The sequence below is a fragment of the Struthio camelus genome, chromosome 3, assembly GCF_040807025.1.
Source record: "Struthio camelus isolate bStrCam1 chromosome 3, bStrCam1.hap1, whole genome shotgun sequence".
Classification (NCBI taxonomy): domain Eukaryota; kingdom Metazoa; phylum Chordata; class Aves; order Struthioniformes; family Struthionidae; genus Struthio; species Struthio camelus.
Window position 1 is genome coordinate 54,456,291 of NC_090944.1, and position 24,132 is coordinate 54,480,422.

General features: G+C 39.6%; 1 protein-coding gene across 1 annotated transcript in view; it reads right to left on the minus strand.

Annotated features, from left to right (window-relative positions):
* The window catches only part of FBXL4 (F-box and leucine rich repeat protein 4), a 64,836-nt gene that overhangs the window by 38,579 nt on the left and 2,125 nt on the right, over positions 1-24,132 (minus strand). The window contains exons 2-4 of the mRNA XM_068937856.1: positions 19,525-19,692; positions 18,143-18,732; positions 8,619-8,964 (exon numbers count right to left, since the gene is read on the minus strand). Coding sequence (XP_068793957.1) covers positions 8,619-8,964; positions 18,143-18,651 — 855 coding nt within the window. The 5' untranslated portion in view covers positions 18,652-18,732; positions 19,525-19,692. The remainder of the gene's footprint in view (positions 1-8,618; positions 8,965-18,142; positions 18,733-19,524; positions 19,693-24,132) is intronic.

Here is a 24,132-nt window from a genome sequence, read left to right on the forward strand (position 1 = left end):
ATGTAACTAAAATTGACTAAGCACTTTCAAGCAGAGTGGGAAACAATAACTCTCTGAAATGAATCAGTGTTTTACAATAACGAGAGAGAGAGAGAGAGAGAGAGAGAGAGAGAGAGAGAGAGGGAGGAGTGTGTGTGTCCATCCGTCCATCCTGCAGCCCTTCCAAAATATCGTCATGTTTCATTTTAACTTCTTGTATGGATTCATACTACAAAATTGTCAAAAATAAGACTAAAACTCGCAACATTAAATCAAAATGAAGCTTTTCAAGAGATCCAAAACACAAAGTGTACTTCCAAAGTACCACTCTATGGAAAATTAACCCCCACTGCCTGTTAGTTCTGGAAGAGAAGTAAGAAAACAGTGCAGTTTCCTGCAAAATGAAAAATGTTACTTCCTACTCAGCTCCAGATTTAGTATTCTAATATGAAACACGCTATACACATGTACAGACTCTTCACTTACAAAAAAAATTAACTTCAAATTCAAAGCCAAAATTCAGTGTGTGCAGATACTCAAGCTTCTCTCAAGCTTGACTTCAGCCTTCCCTCTCTTCTCCTCACTCTCCCTTCCTCCCCCCAGAAAAAAATCAGCACAGACCTCCTCCTATGCAGTGTCTGGAACTCTTACCTCAGCTTCATGCTGAGGATCAGAGTAGACATTTCAATGCAACAGTGATGAACTGCATACATACAGTGCAGTTAACAATATATTATAAATCAAAGCTTGTTCCCAACTGACATTTAGGCTGCTGGCTTTTTCATACCTGATGGAGAGCAAACCAAGAGCTAAAATAGATACAATCCCAACTTAATATCTTGATTTTTGCCTTGCTCAGATATACAGTTTAGCAAATAAGTTGCTTAACACAGATGTTTGTTGTTCTAATCACAGATATCTCAACAGATATCTATTTTGCTAAGACCGTCAATTCACTTGAAAGAATTTTTCAATGTTTTGAAAGGCAGCTTCAAGTTATTTTGCAATCTTCCACTTATTCCACTTTCCATAATCCACCCAAATAACTATTTTCTGAATGTCTTCCCCCTCTCAGACTTTTTTCCAATGCAAGCAGCTCAGTAGTGAAGGCTGCATAGTTAGCTGAATTTATGCCTACAATTAATGTGGCATAATATGTCTGATAAAACAAAGCAACACATGTTGTTAAATGGGAAAAGTTGCTTTGACTTCTAAATGGTAAAAATAATGGCGAATGAAACTGCAAATGCCTCACCAGTGTCCCTTTACACTAACTGATCACTTCAATGAGTATTTCACAATATACAGAATGCTGCAACTCTTCCTCACCTGAGATGAAATCTCTTACCACATGAATCCTATTCAGTATTAATCAGAAGAGATAAGTCGTCTTTATTTTTACTAAAATTACACTACTGTAATATCTAGAATGAAAAAGTACAATAAAATGTCACTCCTATGACATTAAGATAAGTACTTTTTTCTTGCTTTTGATTAAACAAAGATAACAAGTTCCAAACCTACAGGCTAATAACCATTAATCACTGTTAGTCTGGAGCCTGGCATCTGTCAGAAATCTGCCTTTTATGTATGTGTATCCTAGCATAAAGTACAATTTGATACCATAATGAGTATGCTACATGATGTGCTGCATTGTGCTATGCTGTGTTCACAGTGATTCCCAGAATGCTGCAGAACTGAGTATCTGCTTTGAAAACTAATCTCATAACACAGTTCCTTGCAAACAACTGTTGTTAGTCTGCATTTATGAAGAATTATGGCAACTAACATTATTGTTTCACATCCTTTCTTATAAGTCAGCCAGTAAAAAAAAAAAAAAGGTTATTGGAAAAGTACTACAAAGGAATTTTAAAGAGGAAAACAGAGTACAACTAACGTAACACCAATTACCTTTTTAGCATATGACAGACCAAAATATTATTTTATAATCAGAAGTACTTTCTCCTGTTTCCAGGGGAAACAATGCACATTCCACAGTTTTTAAAATATACACACATACATACACACACACACACAAATGTATCTATGCTTAAATAACATAGAAGTCTCCTTCATTGCATCAGATTTTCCTTATAGGCTCAGACAGGATCTCCATCACACTCTTCAATACATGGGGTAAAACTTTACCAGTAGTGTAGTCGCTAACAATACTTCCCAACAAGGTTCCTCAGCTTTTTAAATAAATATGAATAGCAGCAAACTATAATCCCAACAATACACTTTCAGTAGCTATACTAGAATGACACAGAACTTGATTTGGTAAAGAAAGCATGCTTGGGAACTGGTCAAATCCAGAAATTCTGCACTTCCTAGGAATTTCCTTCTTCTGTTCTTCATTTTGTTCATTGTGAAAGCATGTTGGCCTACACAAACCACTAATTCAGAAACATTCAAATGAACACTAGGCTTCCATTTTTTTATTCTGCAATTAGGGCTCCCACTGCTTACCCCTAAATAATTAGAACTGATAAAGACAATGAAAGGACAAGGGATAGGTGGACAAAAAGAAACAGAAAGACAGCAGGAAGTGAAAGGTGGTATTCTCTGGCTGGCAATGTGCCTCCACATAGTTTAGGAAAACACGCTCCATGGCGCCATGATGCTATCTCTTGCATCAGCAAATGCATACACATTCAATAGCACACGGGAACATATGGAAAGCGGATCACACAACAGCTTCACAAAACACAACCAGTTAAGCCTTTCTGTTCTTTATTCTACTTTCACAAAATGTTTTGGTGGAATGGGCTTTACACCATTAGGGTACAGACTCTACTCCTTTCAGCAACAGAAGGCTGCAAAAGTTTTAAGCCCCTCCTTGATTCACAGAACAGAGAAGGATCTTACTGACAGACTGCACAACCAAATCAAGACTCCAGGAAGGTTAAAGCTGGAGAGATCTTCTACACGTGTTCAGAGCCTCCTAGAAAGTTCTTCCTCAGATTTAACGTAATTCTGGAGATCAGATGATAGTATAAATACTTCACAGCTACTAAGGACTGGTTAACACAGTCCATGAGCCACAAAGAATTATTCTCTCACATAGTTCATCCAAGACTTCACGCTTCCTTCTAAGGGAATCAGTGCCTCAGGAGTTGACCATTTTTCTCTTTTGTTGGTCTGAGTACACTAGACTCTTACAACCTTTTTGAACACGCTGCACCAAGCCATTCCTAACGCCATTCTGAAGAGTGACATAGATGATACTTTCATAGACAACAAAAGCTCCAAAAAACTACTGACGGTCAAATAAAAGATTGGAGGAACCACTGTCTATGTTAAGACTACCATAAAAGACCATTCAGTCTACATATTTTGTGTACTGTGACAGTAGCATGAAGTAGTCTGAAACAGGCAGCTCAATTAAGGAATATGAAGACTATGTCTTTATGAAGACTATGTGAAGAACAGTCACACATTTACAATCAAGATGAACATATAAAAATATACTTCTCATGTAGTGTATCATAACCAGAATTGGAATGAGTCAGTAGTTGCTTCATTTCATCCTTACAAGGTTCTCGCACTTCTCAGAATAATTTGGCACTGATCTTGAAGACAGCATAAAGAGCTGTTCCCATAACTGATGCTATAAAAATTGTCATACTACAAAGAGCAACATTTCTGTTGTTCTGATAGCCAAACCTTCCATCTGGACCAGAAAAGCAGGAGAATGAGATTTCTACTGTCACAAAACCAGCACAGAAACAGTCCTTTATAGTCTTCTGATAAACATTCTACCCATATTTTCACTTTCTTTAAATCAAAGTAAAAGAAAAAAAATGTGTAGGGTATTGATAGACCACATAAATGCATTAATGCAACCCAAAATGTTAAAAAAATAAATGAATAAAAAAGGAGCCTGGTACACAAAAAAAGCAGAAAAACACAACACAGAGACAGAAGTTCACAGGAGTAACAGGACTACACACAAATATTTGTGTAACGGTAATCCTGATAATCTGTGTAATTATGTGGAACAACAACGAGATTATTAAAGTAAACTCTCTGGTAGTCTACTATACTACAGTCCAATGTACCCAGCTGTTCCAAATCAAACAGGAAGAGCTGGAGATCTGTGTGCAGTCGCAGGGCCATGATCTCATTGCAGTGACAGAGACATGGTGGGATAGTTCACATGACTGGGATGCTGTCATGGATGGCTATGTGCTTTTTAGGAAAGACAGGCCAGGAAGGCGAGGTGATGGAGTTGCTCTTTATGTGAGGGAGCAACTAGAATGTATGGAGCTCTGCCTAGGGGTGGATGAAGAGCAGGTTGAGAGCCTATGGGTAAGGATTAAAGGGCAGGGTAACATGGGTGACACTGTTGTGGGGGTCTACTACAGGCCACCTGACCAGGAGGAAGTCATCGATGAGGCCTTCTACCGACAACCGGAAGTAGCCTCATGATCACAGGCCCTGGTTCTCATGGGAGACTTCAACCACCCTGACATCTGTTGGCAAGACAGCACAGCTAGGCACAAACAGTCAAAGAGGTTCCTGCAAAGCATTGATGATGATTTCTTGACCCAGGTGGTGGAGACACCAACGAGGAGAGGTGCAATGCTAGACCTTGTACTAATGAACAAAGAAGGTCTAGTTGGAGAGGTGAAGGTTGGGGGCAGCCTTGGCTGCAGTGACCATGAGAGGGTGGAGTTCAGGATCCTACGAGGAGGGAGCAGGGCAATGAGTAGGATTGCAACGCTGGACTTCAGGAGAGCTGACTTTGGCCTCTTCAGGGACCTACTTAGGGGAATCTCATGGGGTAGGGTCCTGGAGGGAAGAGGGGTCCAAGAAAGCTGCTTAATCTTCAAGCGTCACCTCCTCCAGGCTCAAGAGCAGTGCATCCCTCTGAGGAAGAAGTCGAGCAAAGCGGGCAGGAGACCTGCATGGATGAGCAAGGGACTCTTGGCAAAACTCCAGCAGAAGAAGGAAGTGTACAGAATGTGGAAAAGGGGACAGGTCACTTGGGAGGAATACAGAGACGTTGCCAGAGTGTGCAGGGATGCGACACCCAGTCGGAATTAAATCTGGCAAGGGATGTCAAGGACAACAAGAAGGGCTTCTTCAAATACATCAATAGCAAGAGGAAGACTAGGGAAAACATGGGCCCGCTGCTGAATGGGGCGGGTGCCCTGGTGACGAAGGATACAGAGAAGGCACAGTTATTGAATGCTGCCTTTGTTTCAGTCTTCACTGCTAAGGCCAGTCCTCAGGAATTCCAGACCTTGAAGACAGGAGAGGAAGGCTGGAGAAAGGAAGACTCTCCCTTGGCTGAGGAGGATCGGGTTAGAGATCTTTAGTCCAAACTTGACATCCATAAATCCATGGGCCCCGATGGGATGCACCCACGAGTGCTGAGGGAGCTGGCAGACGTTATCGCTAGGCCACTCTCCATCATCTTTGAAAGGTCCTGGAGATCAGGAGAGGTGCCTGAGGACTGGAAGAAAGCCAGTGTCACCCCAGTCTTCAAAAAGGGTAAGAAGGAGGAGCCAGGAAACTACAGGCCTGTCAGCCTCACCTCCATCCCTGGAAAGGTGATGGAACAGCTCCTCTTGGAGGTCCTCACTAAGCATCTGGAGGACAAGAAGGTGACCAGGAGTAGTCAGCATGGATTCACCAAAGGGCAATCATGCTTGACCAATCTGATAGCCTTCTCTGACGGAATGACTGGCTGGGTAGATGAGGGCAGAGCAGTGGATGTTGTCTTTCTGGACTTCAGCAAGGCTTTTGACACTGTCTCCCATCACATCCTCCTAGGTAAGCTCAGGAAGTGTGGGCTAGATGAGTAGACAGTGAGGTGGCTTGAGAACTGGCTGGATGGCCGAGCTCAGAGGGTTGTGGTGAATGGCGCAGAGTCAAGTTGGAGGCCTGTGGCTAGTGGTGTCCCCCAGGGGTCAGTCCTCGGTCCAGTCTTGTTCAATGTATTCATCAATGACCTGGAGGAAGGGACAGAGTGCACCCTCAGCAAGTTTGCTGATGATCCTAAACTGGGAGGAGTGGCTGATGCTCAGAAGACTGTGCTGCCATTCAGAGGGACCTGGACAGGCTGGAGAGCTGGGCAGAGAGGAACCTCCTGCAGTTCAACAAAGGCAAGTGCAAGGTCCTGCACCTAGGCAGGAATAACCCCATGCCCCAGTACAGGCTGGGGGTTGACCTGCTGGAAAGTAGCTCTGCCGAGAAGGACCTGGGAGTCCTGGTGGATAACAAGTTAAGCATGAGCCAGCAGTGTGCCCTGGAGGCCAAGAAGGCCAATGGTCTCCTGGGGTGCATGAGGCAGAGTGTTGCCAGCAGGACGAGGGAGGTGATCCTGCCCCTCTCCTCAGCCCTGGGGAGGCCTCCCCTGGAGTACTGTGTCCAGTGCTGGGCTCCCCAGGACAAGAGAGACATGGCACTCCTGGAGAGAGTCCAGCGGAGGGCTACCAAGATGATTAGAGGGCTGGAGCACCTCTCCTATGAAGAAAGACTGCAAGAGCTGGGCCTGTTCATGCTGAACAAGAGAAGATTGAGAGGGGATCTCATCAACGTGTACAAGTATCTGAAGGGGAGGTGTCAAGAGGATGAGGCCAGTCTCTTCTCCGTGGTGCCCAGCGACACGACAAGAGGCAACGGGCAGAAACTGAACCACAGGAAGTTCCATCTGAACCTGAGGAAAAACTTCTTTGCTGTGAGGGCGACAGAGAATTGGAACAGGTTGCCCAGAGAGGTAGTGGAGTCTCCCAGGATCACATCCAGACGGGTTTTGAATATCTCCAGGGAAGGAAATATGCTCTAGAGGACCCTGCTGGAGCAGGGAGGTTAGACTAGATGATCTCCAGAGGTCCCTTTCAATCTAAACCATCCTGTGATTCTGTGAAACTTCCTAGGTTTAAGTCAGGTTTTCACTGGAAGTATTTTCTTAGAATAGCTAAATAAGAACAAATTTTCAAACACAGTTATACATCTTAAGATTTTCCTGGACAACCATGTCCTCCCATATGCACTAAACTACATTTTCAGTTGAGTACTGGTATACAAGTATCATCAATAATATATATTAACTACTATATGAACTCTGGGGTGGGGGAAAACTACAGTTAACTCTGGATGAAGTTAGCATCCTTATTTATTATTCCACTGCAACAACAGTAAAAGTAAACTCAATAGGGATAAGATCCAACATATATTCAATAGGGATAAGATCAAACATCAAAACACATTACTTTGTGTAAATAGTTTGAGGGTCCTAATATGAAAAGGAAGACCTTTAAAGACCTGAAAAACTTTTAAAGAGAAGATGGTAACTCTCACTATCTTTCTCCAACGTATTTATATTCTCCACCTCTCTTTCCTCTTTACAATCGCAACAAAGTTGCTTTGCAGGTAATTAGAGCACAGCAGTGCCCACCATGGCCATCAGGTGCAGAATTGGGGTATTTAGATACAACTGATCATGATAAAAGCATGATAAAATGTGGTAAAAGCAAAACATTAATTAGATGACATATTTCTGTAAGTTCCCTGTAACCAATGACATCACCTTTTACCGTTCTCCCCTCAGTCCCGAAAGCAAATCTGACTCAAGCGAAAAACACTCTGAGCACCTGACGTACTACTACAGGAAAGAAGCACTAGCTTCTTTTGCCAGACTGCAGTCGCCTAAAGAGTAGGAAATCTTCTGTCTCTGCCTACGTCCAGAGCTCTGACGAGCAAGTTAAGGTTTCTCTCCACTATGTGCATACCCAGTTTATTTCAAAAGAGGAGAAGATGATGAATTAATTGGTCTCTCAGCTGTTCATCTGATTACACTTAATGCAGGCTGGCACTAGCCTCCACAAATGGTTATACTCCACTATGAATTTCCAGGTCTGCACACAATATTCAGCAACCATGCTGAATCAATCTCTTTATACTGGAAACTACGGGAAAGAGAATATTTATCTACACTGACTTTAAATATATTTGCGACTTCCCTACAGTCACAGGATCACAACTGTTTTCCGCTATTTTTTATTTCGTGATTGGCACAAACACACCAAAACAGGATAGTAGACAAGTCCAGACAGCAGAGCTACAGCATTTTTTGATTGCTCTGTGATTCAAAACTTAGCTTGGTGGAAGAAGCTTATTTCATGATAATGTGAAAATTACACGACAGTTTCAAGAACAAAGTTCTGGGGTTTTATAAGAGAGGTAACAGCAAAAAACATTTAGCTTATCGTCTCTTCTGGATTTTGATTCTGTCGTTTTCCATCTCTTTCATGCATCAGTCCTCTTTGTCATGCATGAGGAATGCAAACTACTAGCATCTAAATTACTGGAAAACTGCCAGAAAATTCTAAGTTTCAGAGCTAGAAATTAGAGGCTAGAATAACTAGCATAAAAAGCTGCGTTAGTGGATGGATTACTGAGAAAGTAGTGCAAAACTATGTGAATAATGGCCAACTGACTGTTAATATCCATTCATGGAAATAGACGGATTGACATAACAATTCAGACATAACTCTATAATAATAGTAGGAGACCCACAAAAGAGTGCAAGGAACTCTATAACTGGAAAAAACAGTCTTGATCAGTAATATCCTGTACAGCATCTTTGCTTAAGACAGTTATATTCAGTATAAATATTTCCTTCTTACCTCATAAGGCAGTTTATCAAAATATCCATTAGTCGGCCACTCCCTGAGGGTAACAACGCTGAACTGTTTATTAAGAGTGTCCATTCCACAGCCATACTTCTCTTCATCTTCATCCTCATCAATATCATTCATATCAATCATTGAAGTCTTAAGTGAAAGCATAGGTCTCTCTTTCACACCATGTAGTACTACTGCATCTAATTCAGTGTAATAGTCCAGAAGAGAACTGTTGACTTCCAGGCGAATTAAGTTTGTGGGAAAGTTTATCTGTTTGATACAAGGTGTAAACTGCCGAGCCTGGGGACCATTCACCTTTGTAGGTGCCTCAGACCAAAGAATTTCCCATCTGTGGAAAAAATTGTACATACCACACAGGCATTAAGAACAAAGTTACTAATGCAACTTCTGAACCTAGAAAGAACACTACTCTGTCAGAAATATTTAGCAAGTGAGAAATGTTGTTAAAAAAAAAAAAACAATGAAAATTGTTACATTTTCCCCTAGATTTGGTAAATATTCTAAGGAAGAATTTCATAGGCCACACTCATTCATAATCTTAGCATATTTTCTCTGGATAACAAATCCAGGTGTATACTCATAGTCATGCATTTGTGTTAAGTTACTATAATACACATACAAGTTGTTTTAATATTTCACAATTAAAGTAATCTTAACAAATGGATTATAGATACCTTCATAATGACCATGTATTAGTTTAAGTATGCATAAGGAAGTCTTGTTAACTAATTAAATATGCAGTCAGCTGACCTCTCAATCCCCACACAAGGTTTTCACCAAAAAAAAAAAAAATCAATACAGAAGCCACAGCTCACACTCATTCATATCAAAGCTGTTTAAACTGCAGCATTAACAAAATATTTTTTAAAAAATCTAATTTTTACTTTGCCTATCTGCCCAGGTAAGCAAAATATTCTTTTAAAATGCAATTTACTCAACTTATTAGTACAAGGTTATGGATAAAAAAAGAAAAGAAACAGAAAGAAAACAGAATCTTCAAGTCATTTTTAAAAGGATCATTTGGAAAAAAAAAAAAAAAACTGCTATACTGACAAAGCTTTATCCTCTTTGTTCCAGTGGCAGGAGGTGGTTCAGGGCATGCACAGAACTTCCATACATACACCCTCACTTGCACACACAGACCTCCGTTCTTCTCCAGTAAATGACAGTGAAACCTGCTGCCAACTGAGTAATCTGGAGAATGAAGTCTTATACTCGTTAGGTCTTGAGCGCTCCCAAACTTGTCAAACGGCCTGAAAACAGAAACACGCTCTTTATATATGTTTAGGTTCACATCTAGTGAATGGATTTTAGAGGTCCTTCAGTCACTGATGTTGTTCTCCTCCCTCTCCTTCACACTCAAGTCTAGTTAATTAAGAAAGAAGGAAGCATTCCAGCAACCACTGCTGCTACTCCCTTCGACAGTACTCTTACAATAATCTCTGTATCCTTTGTACAAAACCCAGAAACTTTCCCATCTACTCCCCATCTGAAGTCTGATCCCAGCTTCAAAGACTTCTCTCAGCCTACTGTCTTGTCACATAGGTCTTCAGAGTACAGTATCTGCCCTAGGACCTCAACATCTCTGCTCTCCATAATAGATACCACTACTATGAACTTGCAAGTACTATTCAATACTAACTTGTATTACAGAATGTATACATTAAAAAAAAAAACCCACACACAACAACAGAAAAAAAAGCCACACAACATCATGCTTTATTCTCCAAAACCAAATGCCTAAAATTTGTCTGTCATCGCAAAAAGCAAAATGCAAGGCTTCCATTAAAACAGAACACACCTAGTATAAGTAAGGCTTAGAAGTTTGTTTGATATTTGCTAATATTTCAAGAATAGGAAAGTTAATCCATTTATGCTGAAACCTCCATTTCACAATGGACGTTTTCAGGAACGTGCAGATAAATTTTCCTATTCTGCATCATGCCACTCTCCACAGATACCTTACAGTAGAATGGGAGGCTTGCAGAAGTCTTCTGTCAAAGGAAAAGAAATGTCATGAACTAAAAGCAAACATGCACGATTGGTGAACACACGGCATGTTAGCAAGTACCATTTTAAGAGACATGACAACTCTGCCCTAAGATTAACAGCTTTTATAAGAGAGACTTATCACTAAGAGAAGAACATTTCATTTACTTAGGAAAAGAACGTCAGTTCTCCTCAGAAAGAAGCAGACATAGTTCCATCGTCACAGCCTCTTGCATAGGTTGATTTCCTAAGCAAATACTTAAAGTTGGGATTGAATATGACCTTTTTCTTAGGCACATCTAGACCACCATCTGACATTTTGCTTAGACACTTTCTTATACTCACTCAAAATATCCTAAGGGAAACTCAAGGCTATTTTTAAAACACTCATTTAACACACACTAGACCATTAACTTTTAATAGAATGCGGCTCAGTCACTGACTTCTCCTTTGCTGTCCTGGAGAAAGGATTATCTGTCAGTAGTACAACTCTGGAAAAAATTCACCTGGAGGTCTAGGTTCACCAAATTGCAAAGCAATAACCTTCCTCAGAAAGCAGTGCCTCTAATTCCCAGTCTTTGTACTAAACTAGAGAACAGTAAAGATGTGTAGCAGGACTTTCTACAGCTTTGTGAAGCTTCACACTGCATACCAACAGCTGATGAACAAAAAGACTATTGACTATCCTCCACTGTTTTCATGATATTGTTTTCATTTCATCAACAGCCCACTAGTCTGACTAAAGGAGTTGGCTGCTGGTGTGACATGGGGGGAGGGGAAAAAAAATCAAGTTTACCACATAGCTTTTGATATTCTGCTCTCCCTTGGTGGCACTGCACACACAAAACCAGGCCAGAATAACTGCTATTTCAGTCAGGGCTGGTATACTCTTCGCTAGAATAGGCATCTTCCTAATATACTCACTGCTGCAACTGATCTCTTCATGTAGGATCAGTACTTTGACACTTTAATGGACTACACACAATCCAAACCGGAGTAAAGACTATGTAGTTGGAAACAGATCCAAAAAATCCAAATTTCCAGAAGACCTCACTAAGAACTGCATTTCTTTTGTTCTGAAACATTTTTCTTTACGGTCACCTGTTTCAAAATCCTTCTGAGGAAAGGTCTTTTATCAGACAGCTCTGGTTTGGGAGTGGGTACTAAAATCAGCTTCCCCAAGACGAGATGCCTGCATGTGCTCCAAAAGATATTTAACCTGTGACAAAGTGAAACTGAATCCCTAAAAATATCTGGAAAGAAATCAAAGGAAATTTCTTCTGCTCCCCATTAGAGTTACTATGGTTCTATCTATTCCCAAAAATCAAGTAGGATCAAATGACTGAAGGTAGTAAGTCTTGCAAATGTATAGTAACAGCTGCTAAAGAACGGTGAAATGAGAATTGTTTGACAAGAAGCTTTCACTAGCACTGTACTGGAAAGCCTCAGTTTTACATTGCTGTGCAAGGCCTGAATGGGAGGCAGTACCATCTGTATTCCTTTCTTTAGCGACTGAATAAAGGGAGGATTTAAGTCAAGTTTTCCATTCAGCTTTAACAGACTCGGTTTTCCCATTACATTTCTCACTACCTCCTTTTATTAACATAGGTGGGAACGCATTATACTCAGTTTCTGATACCGAAGTCTCCATACACCTATGCAAAAACAAAATAAAAAACAAACAAAAAAATCCAAACCCTCCCACTCTCCTTTCCTCATCTTGAAGAGGGGAACTATAGTCCAGTGATTTTTACATTGAGAAGCACATTTGCAAGGTTTGTGACAAATGAGAGCATATATTTACTGGTTATTTTTTGCTGACCTAACGCTATTGGAAAGCTTTGATATTCAAAGGCAATAGCTAAGATGATGCCTGACCAGAGCTCGCTACTTCTGAAGAATATATATAAGAAAGATTCTCTGAGAAGTGGCTCCCAGGAAAAGTAATCAGGTATCTCTCCTGTGAGACAAGATTAAACTTTGCCTGCTATCCACTGAAAAGACTTACCGTGTTATAAAATTGAGATTAGGATAGAGAGTGAGTAATGGAGTAGGTGCTACTCAAGCACAAAAAATAAATGCCCTACCCCAAGAACCTGCATCTGAATTAAAAGACAAAAGAAGGGAAAAAGTCAGGTAGACCAACAAGGAACACATATGGAAACTCAGCAAATAAAACCACACCTTTGCTGAAACTGCAACTTCTGCAAGTATTGTAATCATGGTATGTGCCACACCCCGCCTCCTCCTGTCCAAGCAGGTGCTCTAAAAATAATCTGTAGGCTACCTATGAAGAAACGCTTCCTGCCTGCTAACACGCCAGGGATGCTTCAGCACATGAGGTTCCACGTAATCTGGAAAGAGAATCCACTGCCACACCTGTGAGTTTGTAAATACAAAAGGCAGGGAAGTCTGATCATGAGCAGAATTTTAGAATCATTCAGGTCAAGGGGATGAGCACAGTGACTAGCTCAGCAGTCTATTGTGGGGGAGCAAGCCACAGATTTTTATTTCTACTTTGAGAGTTTGATTCTGATATACCAGAGAGAGCAGATAGGACTCTAGAGAATGCTCTGAGGGCATTTAAAATAGCAAGTCATATTTCAAGCAATTGCCTTATCCACTTGAGCTTTTCATGGGTTTCTCAAAAATGACAGTTTCTCATGAACCAAGAAACTCACTCTTCTATGACAGTCATCTGGGTAACAGGTACCTGTGTTTCCCTGAAGATGTCAAAACAAGTTATGAGTAAGGATGCCAATGGATAGAACCTAAGTTGTGTGTTACACATTGGTGACACAGCCTTGAAGGCCCCTTACCACACTCTAATGTGTTGACACTAACAGCAGCATTTTGGGTGCCTTCATCTAAGATTCACAGGGAACAAAAGGTAATGCGAAAGAGCCATTTAAATGCCTCTGTGTCTACAAGAAAGAAACTTTTGAAATTTTATATTCAGTACACTACTTTTCTGGCTTCACTCCTTTATCAGGATTGGAGATTGTTTATCAAACATTTTGATCCCAATCCTGTCTGCCAGGGAAGAAATTCATGACATTCCCACACAAGTTAGACTTTAAGAAAGAGAGCCTACTACCTAAATACAATGAGCTTCCTAACGGAAAGAGAGGAAGCCTTTTACTTTGTGTTCCTTAGCCTGCTTTGCTGGTTGCAGCAGTTTTTGCCTCTACAGGCTTCAAGACCTCAGAAACAGAGAAAGAACTTCTCCTGCAGCAAACAGCCCTGCGGCAGAGCTAAAAAATATTAAGCCCGCCTATGCAGCTACAAGTTTAAAATGAAAATTGGAATTTTGCTCAAAAGAGCTCTGCACGTAGCAAAACTTTGAGTGACAAAAAACAAAACAAAACAAAACAGAAATAAATGGCAGGAACACACGAGGCAGAATGCTGCCGCTGATAGCTCTGGAACTGGTCCCAGCCTGTCATACGACCATGATATCTGACCTGCAGAAAACAACCTAATACTTGTTATACTGTATCTGTAGAAAATAGTAAGGAGAAAAAAAACAACCAACCAAACAACAACAAGCCCCAGAGAACAATCTCTGATCTACTAAAGAAGCAATCATTGCATAGTGGCAAGGACACACACTGTGAAACATCACCCCAAGCACTGCCACACATCCCAGAGCAGTTAGGAAATACTTCTTGAGCTCAAAAAACAACATGAATATGTGATGTTACCATAAGGTACATGAGATAAGAGAAAATGTCAATTAAGTTAAAAAGAAAAAAAAGAGGGAGGAAAAACAGGAGCCATTTTTACAATATAATTTTTTTTTAGTTACTGTAACAGAAAAAAGTTGAGACTTTTCAGAAAAAGTTATTTTTGACTCGAAATTTCCCATTTAAACACACACGCTCTTCCAGCCTGACAGCCACTAACTGTGTGGAGTGTTAGGAGTATCAAAACAGTTCTAGTGGTTTGATATAGAAGAAGTCATTAGGGAACTGTGAAGAACAAACCTTCTTGTTGGGGATGGGGGGGAAGGGACAAAAAAGGAAGAAAGAAAATATTTTCCTCCTCTCCCAAACTTAGCTGCATCTTATCCATCAGTCTAACACAGTACCAGAAACAAAAAGCGGACTCTCCAGATGGGTTAGTTGGGTTCAGCTCATGCCACTACCAGCCACAGTGCCCCACTTACACCTCTGTGGAACTCTCTCTTCTTCACTGGCTGAAGACCCTGAGCCACCTTTGCCACCAAGTCCTAAGTACATAAAATCCAATATTTAGGTGTATCACAGCACAGAATGTAAAAGATATACTAGTAGACTAACCATAGCAAGGGGGAAGATTCCTTCACTCTTTAAAAACTGAAAGGATATGCTATGATATGTCCTTAATCTCAGATTAATTTTTGCTTGGATTTTCTACACTCGGATAAATCACTTAAAGTAGTGGATACTAACATACATTAGTATATTTTAAGAAACTACCAAAATCAAAATATTTCTCACCAGTCAAGGCCTGAGGGCACTAATTAAGAGCAAAGAAGGTCTCCACATGTAGAGACAGAAGCTCCCCTGACATTTATGATTTTCAAACATTGTTTCATACAGAGGATCGTGATAAGCATTTTCTGTGTTCAGAGCAGCAAAAAATACGAGAGGACAGAAAATCCTCAAAGTTGGAGTTAAGCTAAAATCAGAAGACTTGAAATTCACTCTCATGTTTTAAGTATTAATGTTAATTAGGCACAATTACATTCCGATCTGAAAAATGTTTTTTTTTCCTCCACTCCACAGAGTAGGTCCCAACCCTGAAAGGACTCTGAAAAAAGCTGCTCTGAGAGAGTGTCATGCAAAATGTCATTCATAGCAGGATCCAAGGCACCAGCAACAGAGGAGCATAGGGGACCATTACACAAGCTACAACCATTCTTCTACATAAAGTCCCCTTGAGCAAGGACTCTGGTACACAAAGCCCTTATAGGGCTTCCTGAAGATTAGCAACTTTTGCATAGAGTAAAGTCTTGGATAAGTAAAAGTTTTAAATACTGAGAAAACAGAAAGAAAATTATGCAGCTGAACTAGTGTAATCCACTAAGCATGACATTTAAACAAGTCTCAATAGATTTCTTCCTCTCACAGTAGATTTAAGCGGAGTCCACAGGCTTCTCTCAAGACATTGACATTCCTAAAATAAACAGGAAGGATCAATTTGGCCTTCTTTTTGTGTAAAAAGTAAGAACTGGTAAAAAGGGGTGAGAAAGAACCTTTGTAATGACCTGCCCTTTCTACAGTGCTGTTCACAAGGAACAGATCAAGAGCTAAAAGATAAAACCAAGTAGCGCTTTCAGCTATTTAGGCAGTCTGGTGATTTAAGAGTCTGAAAATAGTCAGGAGAGGAAAACAAGGTTACAGGTGTCCTTCCTTTGAGTAACTGGAATACGGCCTTTTTTAACAGAAGAAAATGGTATAGCAGTTCAAGTCCAAAACGCTAGTTAAACATAGAAGTACCTGAGGTTAGCAGTACTATTTCCATCTTCCCGGAAAAATAATTCTTAGCTGAAATCTCAGATGATTTTTGGGGAGTGAAAGCAAGGGACCAAATGGAAGACAGACCAGAGTCTTGCAGGTCTTCATATTCCCCACATACAGCTGAACGAGAAAAAATAGCGACCACCTGATCTGGAGAAAGGGTTCCTTTAACTTCCTTTCAAACTTGGTGTGTTAAAACACGTTCTGTCTCTTTTAGAAGAAAGTAGGAGACAAACCAAACGAGCAGCCCCGAAGAGCAAAATCCTGCTGAGGAAAGGCAAGCCAAAAAGAAAAAAAAAATTATCCCTCCAACAGCTCTCTAGGGTTTTCACTAGGACTAGCAAGTAGTGAAGATGCACCACAGCCCACTAGATCTCAGGACTGCTAAGACAACCAACCCTCCTCTTACCAAAAATGCTGCTAACCTAGGGAGAATAGAGGATATTTCTGCCTACAAAGAGAAAGGCAGGGCCTAAAGAAGCTTCAGCCCTTACGATTAAGCAAAAGTGTGGGCTCTCAGTCTAACCACACCCCAAAAGGAACTATAAAAAAAAAAAATCTGTATTACTGTTGTATATGTTGTAGTGTCGTATCAATGTTTTCCTCTTTTTTTCTTCCTTCAGGTTTCTAAACAATTTTCTTTATTCTTTTAAAAAGTACACCTTACTAAATAGCTGCAAACTTTTTGATCCGATTATTCTTTACATAAACTTGAAAAGTGTTTTTTATGAATGAAGAACTAAACAGACTTTAAAACATTTTTGTAGAATAGTATCATCTTATTACTCCAAATTATATCCTTGTATCCTTGCACAGCAGTGCACTGTCTTACTTTTAAGTACTGTAGTGCAGCACTATCAATAGAATTACCAAAATAATCTCTACATAAATTTGTGCTACATAATCAAAGCAAGTAAAATGAAAGTTAGCACTAAAAATATACTTTTCAGCTGTATCTGAAAAAGGCAGGTTAGGGGAAAAAAATCCAGCACCTAAGCCAGCATCTGCTTGTATCACATTCCCTCCAAAGCATACACTTTAAAGGTATACAGTATTTGTTGGTATATTACTTTCTTCAGGATGTATTTTAAAAACACTTTTGTTACTATTTCTTCTGATAGTCCTCCTTTGCTTTGTGGGTTTGATATAATTCCTTCTCTTTGGCATATGCTGATTACTATATAGCTTTTTCCAATTTCCCCCCCCCCACACACACTTTCACCTGTTTTCTTTCTCTTTCCATTTCTGTTTCTATAACAGCCTCACTGAGAGCTTCACACCTCATTCATAGTTCTGTTTGTTTGTTTGTTTTAATTCTCTTACCACTCACCCGGTCCCTCTCTATTTTGCTGTCCGTCTCTACCCCTCCCCCTGCCCCAGACTGAAAGTTGCATCAGGTGTTCTTAGGATAAGGAAAACTGATAGAACTGAATCAACTTCTTTCAGTCTATAAAACAAGTCTAAAATCATGTGCTGTTCATGCACTTTGAATCAGACAAATGGTATCACTTTTTGTCTGACTGGTGCTTCTGGTTTTGGCCTGATTTCCAAATGAACATTTACAGCACCCGATTCTACCATGCATACAGCCTCCTAAGCCATAGAAAGAGAAGAATTTAAGGCTACATAAAGCATTACAACACAGCAACCACAAAACCTCAGGCTCTTCTATGCAACTTGCTTTTTTATTGGAGAGTAATTCAGCAGAACCTCCATTTCACAAGTGATTTTTGTGCAAAAATAATTATTGCTCATCCAAATTTCATCATAAGAACTATTATTACACAAATGAAACCTGATATTAGGGTCTACATTAATTCACATAAGAAAAATCTATAACTCTAAAGTTGCTCTTAAAACATATGCCACCACTGTTTTGAACACACTCAGGAAAAAAAAAACGTTAGCAAGTCAGATACAAAATACAGAAATACTAAAAAGCAAAGTTTGCGAAACAGGATTATTTGTATTATTTAACATATTACAGGAAAGCATAGAGGGAAAAAAAATTACCTTACTTCAGCTGGTGGATTTTGTGAATAAGGATTTGCAGAGCATGCCAAAATCCTAACTACAGCTCCAGGATGATACGTTTCCAGAATATGCACTGCTGTGGGATAAACCGGTTCCTCAAAAGCGAGTTCTACATAGTCCTGGCTACAAAAGGTAGGTGGGATCCTCTTGAACGGCAACCGAGCGCTAGGGCAATGATCCCACCAGGTCCCGTAAGTTCGAAACACAGCAGTCTGAGTAAAGTCACCAGAACTAGGATACACATTTGGAATACCTGCTAAGTTCCACATGGTATACGACATGCTGTTTTCACTACCATAATGAGAGCTGAAATCCAGCACTTCTTTGGCATACTGAACGATTTCAACATTGATAGGTAAGGCTCGGGTATTTGATTCAATAGCTCTCCGGCTGTTCATTTCTCCTCTTGTAGCTGTCCTAGCTCGACGCCGAAGGCACATATAGTAAAACATGCTCAGAACTGTTAACATGGGAAACACTGGTGACATCTAGATATGAGTTATGAAGCTGCAAAAGGTCAGGAGTCCTTTATAAGGTGCATTAACTGTTTGTGGTGTTTCACAAAAGAGCTGATAAAATAGAATGAATAAATATAGTGAGTAGATAAGATATCCTTAGAAAGCAAATAAACATTTTTTTTTGAATCTTTTGAATGTCCTCTTAAACAAGGTACTGATACTAAAACATTAATAAACTTTTACATTTTAAGACAATTACTTAGTTGGAGGCTACTGAATGTGGCTTCCCATTTGTTTTGTTAAAAAGAAGAGAAGACTGAAGGAAAAAACGTTAGACAAAACTAACCCTAAAGCAATAACAAGACTAAGAGTTAAATTAATTATTACTATTTTCAGGGATTTATTGAGAAAAAAAGATCCTGTATTGACTTATGAAAATGAAATTAAGTAAACAACTACAGAAGAGTATCTGCAGATATAGCTAAGCTTATCCGCAGTATAGTTTTGAAACACCTGAACTAAAACTGACTTTAAACAAACTACTCAGGTACCTGTCAGGCTGCATCAGCAGAGCTCAGCACAAATTAACCTCGCTGCATGTATTTTGCAGTAAGACTGCTTGCAGGACCCAAGTTAGTTCATTTAAAGCTAGCTCAACGTTATCTAAACTATACTATTACCTGCAAAGTAAATGCACCCTTCAAAGACAGCTCTTTCAGAGAGTCAGACAGTTAATCCAACAAATTGATTGCTTCCTCTAATATGTACCCGTAATTTGTGAATGGTCTTAAGAGTGAAAAGAGTGAGTTTTGGACAGCAAATTTGAATCAAAAACTTAGTCCACTCCTTTTCATGTCAGGAAGCTAGCCTCAAATAGGCTCACCAAAAAAATTTTCTCTTTACCATCTGCAGTTGTCCATGGCCGCATTCACCCATGATACAACGATCACCAACGTCCTGAAGGATTCATTAATGATATCATTTGGTCATCTTCCAGTAAGCCAAGTAAAAAAGTAAATCTTCAGAATCCTGGCATCAGAAGCAAAAGTCCCCGTAGAAAGCATTTTACATCTGGTAAGAGAAAATATTTTTATTTATAGATCGATTAATTTAGATATAAAGTGTGCTAGATCTGCACATAACATCACCTATACAAAAAAAAATCACTACAAAACGTATTATTAAAGATACCAATGTGTTTTATACTGCCTAGACCAAATGACGCAGCAAAACAAATAAACAGATATAACTATTAGAAAAAGCCAAGTTTTCAATTAACAACGATGAAGAAATATTTATAGCCGAATGTTGTTTTCAGGACACAGAAGGGCTATATCATATTCGCTACTAATAAAGATCCTCTTACATATGCTTGTCCCATATTTAGCAGCCACTCTATACCTGCATGATGTAAAGTGTTAGATTTACCAACACGAAAAGAAACTTGGAATGTATTCTCAGATTTCTAGCAACACACAAAATACTTGGGCAATAACATAACATTCCAGAATTCATATTCTCAAGTACAACAAACTTCGTTTCTGTGCTGATATTCCAACTAGCTTGTTCATTGACTTTACTAGGAAAGAATAGAGAGCAGTGCCTGTAACCTGCTAAAGGCTGAAATGGAGATGACTAAGCATATCCTAAAATAGAGTAAACGTTTCTTCAGCCACCTTTACTGGAGTTGCCGATTAGTTTATCGCAGGGCACATACTGTGTTAATCACTGAACCAAGAAAAACGACTCTTCTACTGCAAAATACACATTAAACAACAATGAACCGGATGCCTCTCATTGCCTGGGAGATACTACTTATTTATCTTTTGAAATGGCTACAAGTGAGACCATACCTTATAGGCCTTTTAAAGTATAAGCTTAAAATAATATAAATAATTAAGCAAACTGAGAGGAATCAAAGTGGCTTTTGCATGCTCCAGTGCAAGGTCACTGTGCATTTCTCGAGTAACATGCTTCTTCCCCATACTCGCAAAATGCACACACCCATACAAGCAGCTTTTTCACTTGAATGTTGTCCATAACAGGAAGGCACAGTAACAGATAAGGGCAAGCTGCACTATTTGGCCTTCTTACTTGTGAGAGCAAGAAAGTTTACTGAAGGGCTCACTTCTTTCACTTTCTCCCCTCTCCTATCATTAGCTTTTTGTTAAGTTTTTGTCCCGCGTTCAGTTCCACACGTGAACATGGCTGTTAACACAAACAATCCATGACATTCAGCACAGACAGAAATGCATAGGACGACATGCTACTTCTTCTTTAAACTCTGCTGGAATGCCAAAACCAAATCTTGTCACATTTCCCCCAAATATCCTGTCAAATCACCTTTTAGAACAGGCACTGGAAAAAAACCACCAAAAATCCCAATCCTTCCAAAAGACAGAAAGTTGTTGCTTTATCTTTTCAGCCTGGAGCTGCTTTAGGACGTAAGTGAAGATCACAAACACATTATTTTGTTTTTTTCCTCTCTCTTTACGCAATGCACCATTGCACATCAATCTTAAACTTACTGTTGTCAAGTCCTAGAATTACCTGTAGACTAGCATACATCCCAGCTTCTAACTCAAAATTTTACTGAGTAACATAATTTTGAAATCCGCTACAGGCAATTTCTGGCTATACAGAGGTCCACTTTAAGAACCATTTAGTCAGAGTATTTCAGGATCAGGTATGAATCACTTATCTTACATATGCATCCTAAATAGCTTCACCTCTCCACTGCAAACTTGGAGCTTCCTCCAGCCACAGCCCAGAGCTCTTAAAGCAGTATTCCTGACCTGAAGCACCACCTGTGCTGCGCTCCTTATCAATTCAGCAAAGAACATCATAACCACTGACTGTCTGAGTTGCACATGAACAGACTGGCTGGCCGGTTTACCTGTACAGATGGGTCAGTCACCAAGTCTAACAGAACAGGTAACTTGGAACCATGCTGCAGATTTGCCATTAGTAGAAACATTGATTTGGGTCATTCTTCCCTACCAACTTGATGATTTTCCTGAAACCTGCAAGAATTTAATATGCTTGAGACTGACGTCACTTTGACAAATAGAGATGACATTGGCCAACAGGGCTAGAAGTAGGAAGAAGGAGAGGGGCAGAGCATACAGCTTTTGTAAAGTATATTCGTCTCAATAATACAAGTGGAGGAAAACTGTTTTCAAAGAGTTAAAAACAATATAGAATTTAATAATTTGTCACAAGTACAAGGAAACAAATCTATACAAAAGTAGGAAAAATAAGTACTAGGACTATAATGCAGGTCAGAATTGACATTTTAAAAGAACAATTAAGAATTGCGTGGCGCTTAAACACTTATGAAAAACCACTTAAGAGGTTGAAGGAGAATCAGCTACTAATAGAATTGCACTAAAAATAAATGAACCTGTACAGCTGGATTATATTGAGAGATTTGTTCAGGAACTACTGCAAATTGAGCTGATTTCCAATTGCAGGGATCAACTTTGCAAGAAATATAAAAACGTAGACTTGATCCTATGCAAAGTATCAACATAAACAGGTCAGCAGCAGAGTAGCTCATGTCTGGGCAAAGTCTATGTGGAAAATTTCTTTTTTTCTTCCTAAACTGTTTGACTGTTTCTAAGAAAATCATTTCATCCTATGTAACTATACCTTCAATTCCTGACTATCTTTTTCACTTGTCCTATTGTATATTATATATTGTATATATACACATAATAAATATTATATATTGTATATACACAATATATTATATAAAATATATATGTTTTATATATAATATATATTGTATAATTGTATATAATTATATATTGTATAATTGTCCTATTGTATATTATGGAGATATTCAAAACCCGTCTGGATGTGATCCTGGGAAACATGCCCTAGAGGACCCTGGTTGAGCAGGGAGGTTGGACTAGATGATCTCCAGAGGTCCCTTCCAACCTCAACCATTCTGTGATTATTCACTTTTTTGTACAGGCATAGTTATCCCAAGCTGAAACTTAATAAAGGAGTCTCAAGTGCATCTTCTCCTCCTCCTCCCAAGAAGCAGCCTGCTGCTTTTTTCTTTTATTTGGTTTATTTCATTAACTTTTTCTGTCAGGATACTGGTAAATGGACTGAAATGGTGCTAATGAATAGTATGACCTTCAACAGCTAGCACAGGCTAACACAAAGGGCATCATGGTTTCGTTAGAAACAAACAGCAATACGCTATGAGCGCCCAGTGAAATTGCAATGTGTTGTTCTGTGCCTACGCGTGCATTTCCCGCTTCCAGAATCACAACATTTCCATAGCAGTCCAAGCCTGCTGGTACTGGGGCTGCTGAAGCTCTGCACCCCCTCCTCATGCCCCACACAGAGTCGTACCTCTCTGCTTCACAACCGCCAACTCCAGCTGGCACTGCTAGGCAGCAAGTAGAGTCAAAGGGCTTACCCAGTCAAGAGCTAAACACTCTTTTTCTAAGGGTAGTTTTCAGTCAGTTCAGCTCCCTGAACCAGCTCATTGACAGATAACGCAACAGTCAAGGCTGGCTCAAAGGCGTAGTAAAACGCACAAGCCCAAAGACAGATCAGCTCAGACTGCCATGGAAATGTTACCTTTAGTCATTACAAAAAGGAAATAAGAAACCAGAGAACCAGATTAGACCAGACTTGGAATAAGCCTTTCACAAGAAAGGGATGTTACTTTCTTTCACAATACATTTATTTTATTGGAACTTGTAATCTCTCCTATTCAGATTATTACTTAATTGGCAGTTATTTCAATTATATGGCCTAATCCCCTTCTCCAAGGAAAAAGCATTTTCCTTAAGACAACACTGGAATTCCACCTACTGCTATACAGAAAGCCTTCTAACACTGCAATTCATCATTTCCTTCCTTCAAACACAACAAATCTTTATAAAATAAAATGCCTTACACCTCTCTACAGATTTCATGGGAACAGGCACCGATTAAATTAAAGCATTCAAGAGCAAATAAGTCATCACTTGATAATCAAGTCTTCATCCAGTTTCCATGCAAAGCGGAAATTGTTGGGTTTTTGTTTGTTTGTTTGTTTTTAACCTAGATCTCTTTGGACTATTTTGCCCCTTTTTACAGGGTGTTTATTTATACCAATCTATTTTCCAGCTTCCAAGCAACCCATCCTGTTAATGATTACTGTACCTCTTCAATTTGATTATTTTCGCAAAATCAGCTCCCCAGACTTCACAATTGCTTTCATCTCAGGAACACAGAAACTGGACATAAGTGTACCATGTAGTCACTGACCAAACAGAATGGTAGGAAATGGTGGGAAATGCAAAGAAAAATATTGGGGGAGGGGGAGACAGCAAAGTAAAGGATAACACATAACAAGTCACAGATATTAGACATAGGAAAAAAATGAAAGACCACACATTTCATCCCTGCAACAGCTCCTAGCAATGCATTTGTTACACAAGAATTCGTCCTATATCAAGAGAAGCAAATGCTGTATATACAAGTCATGGATACACTGGCTTTGAT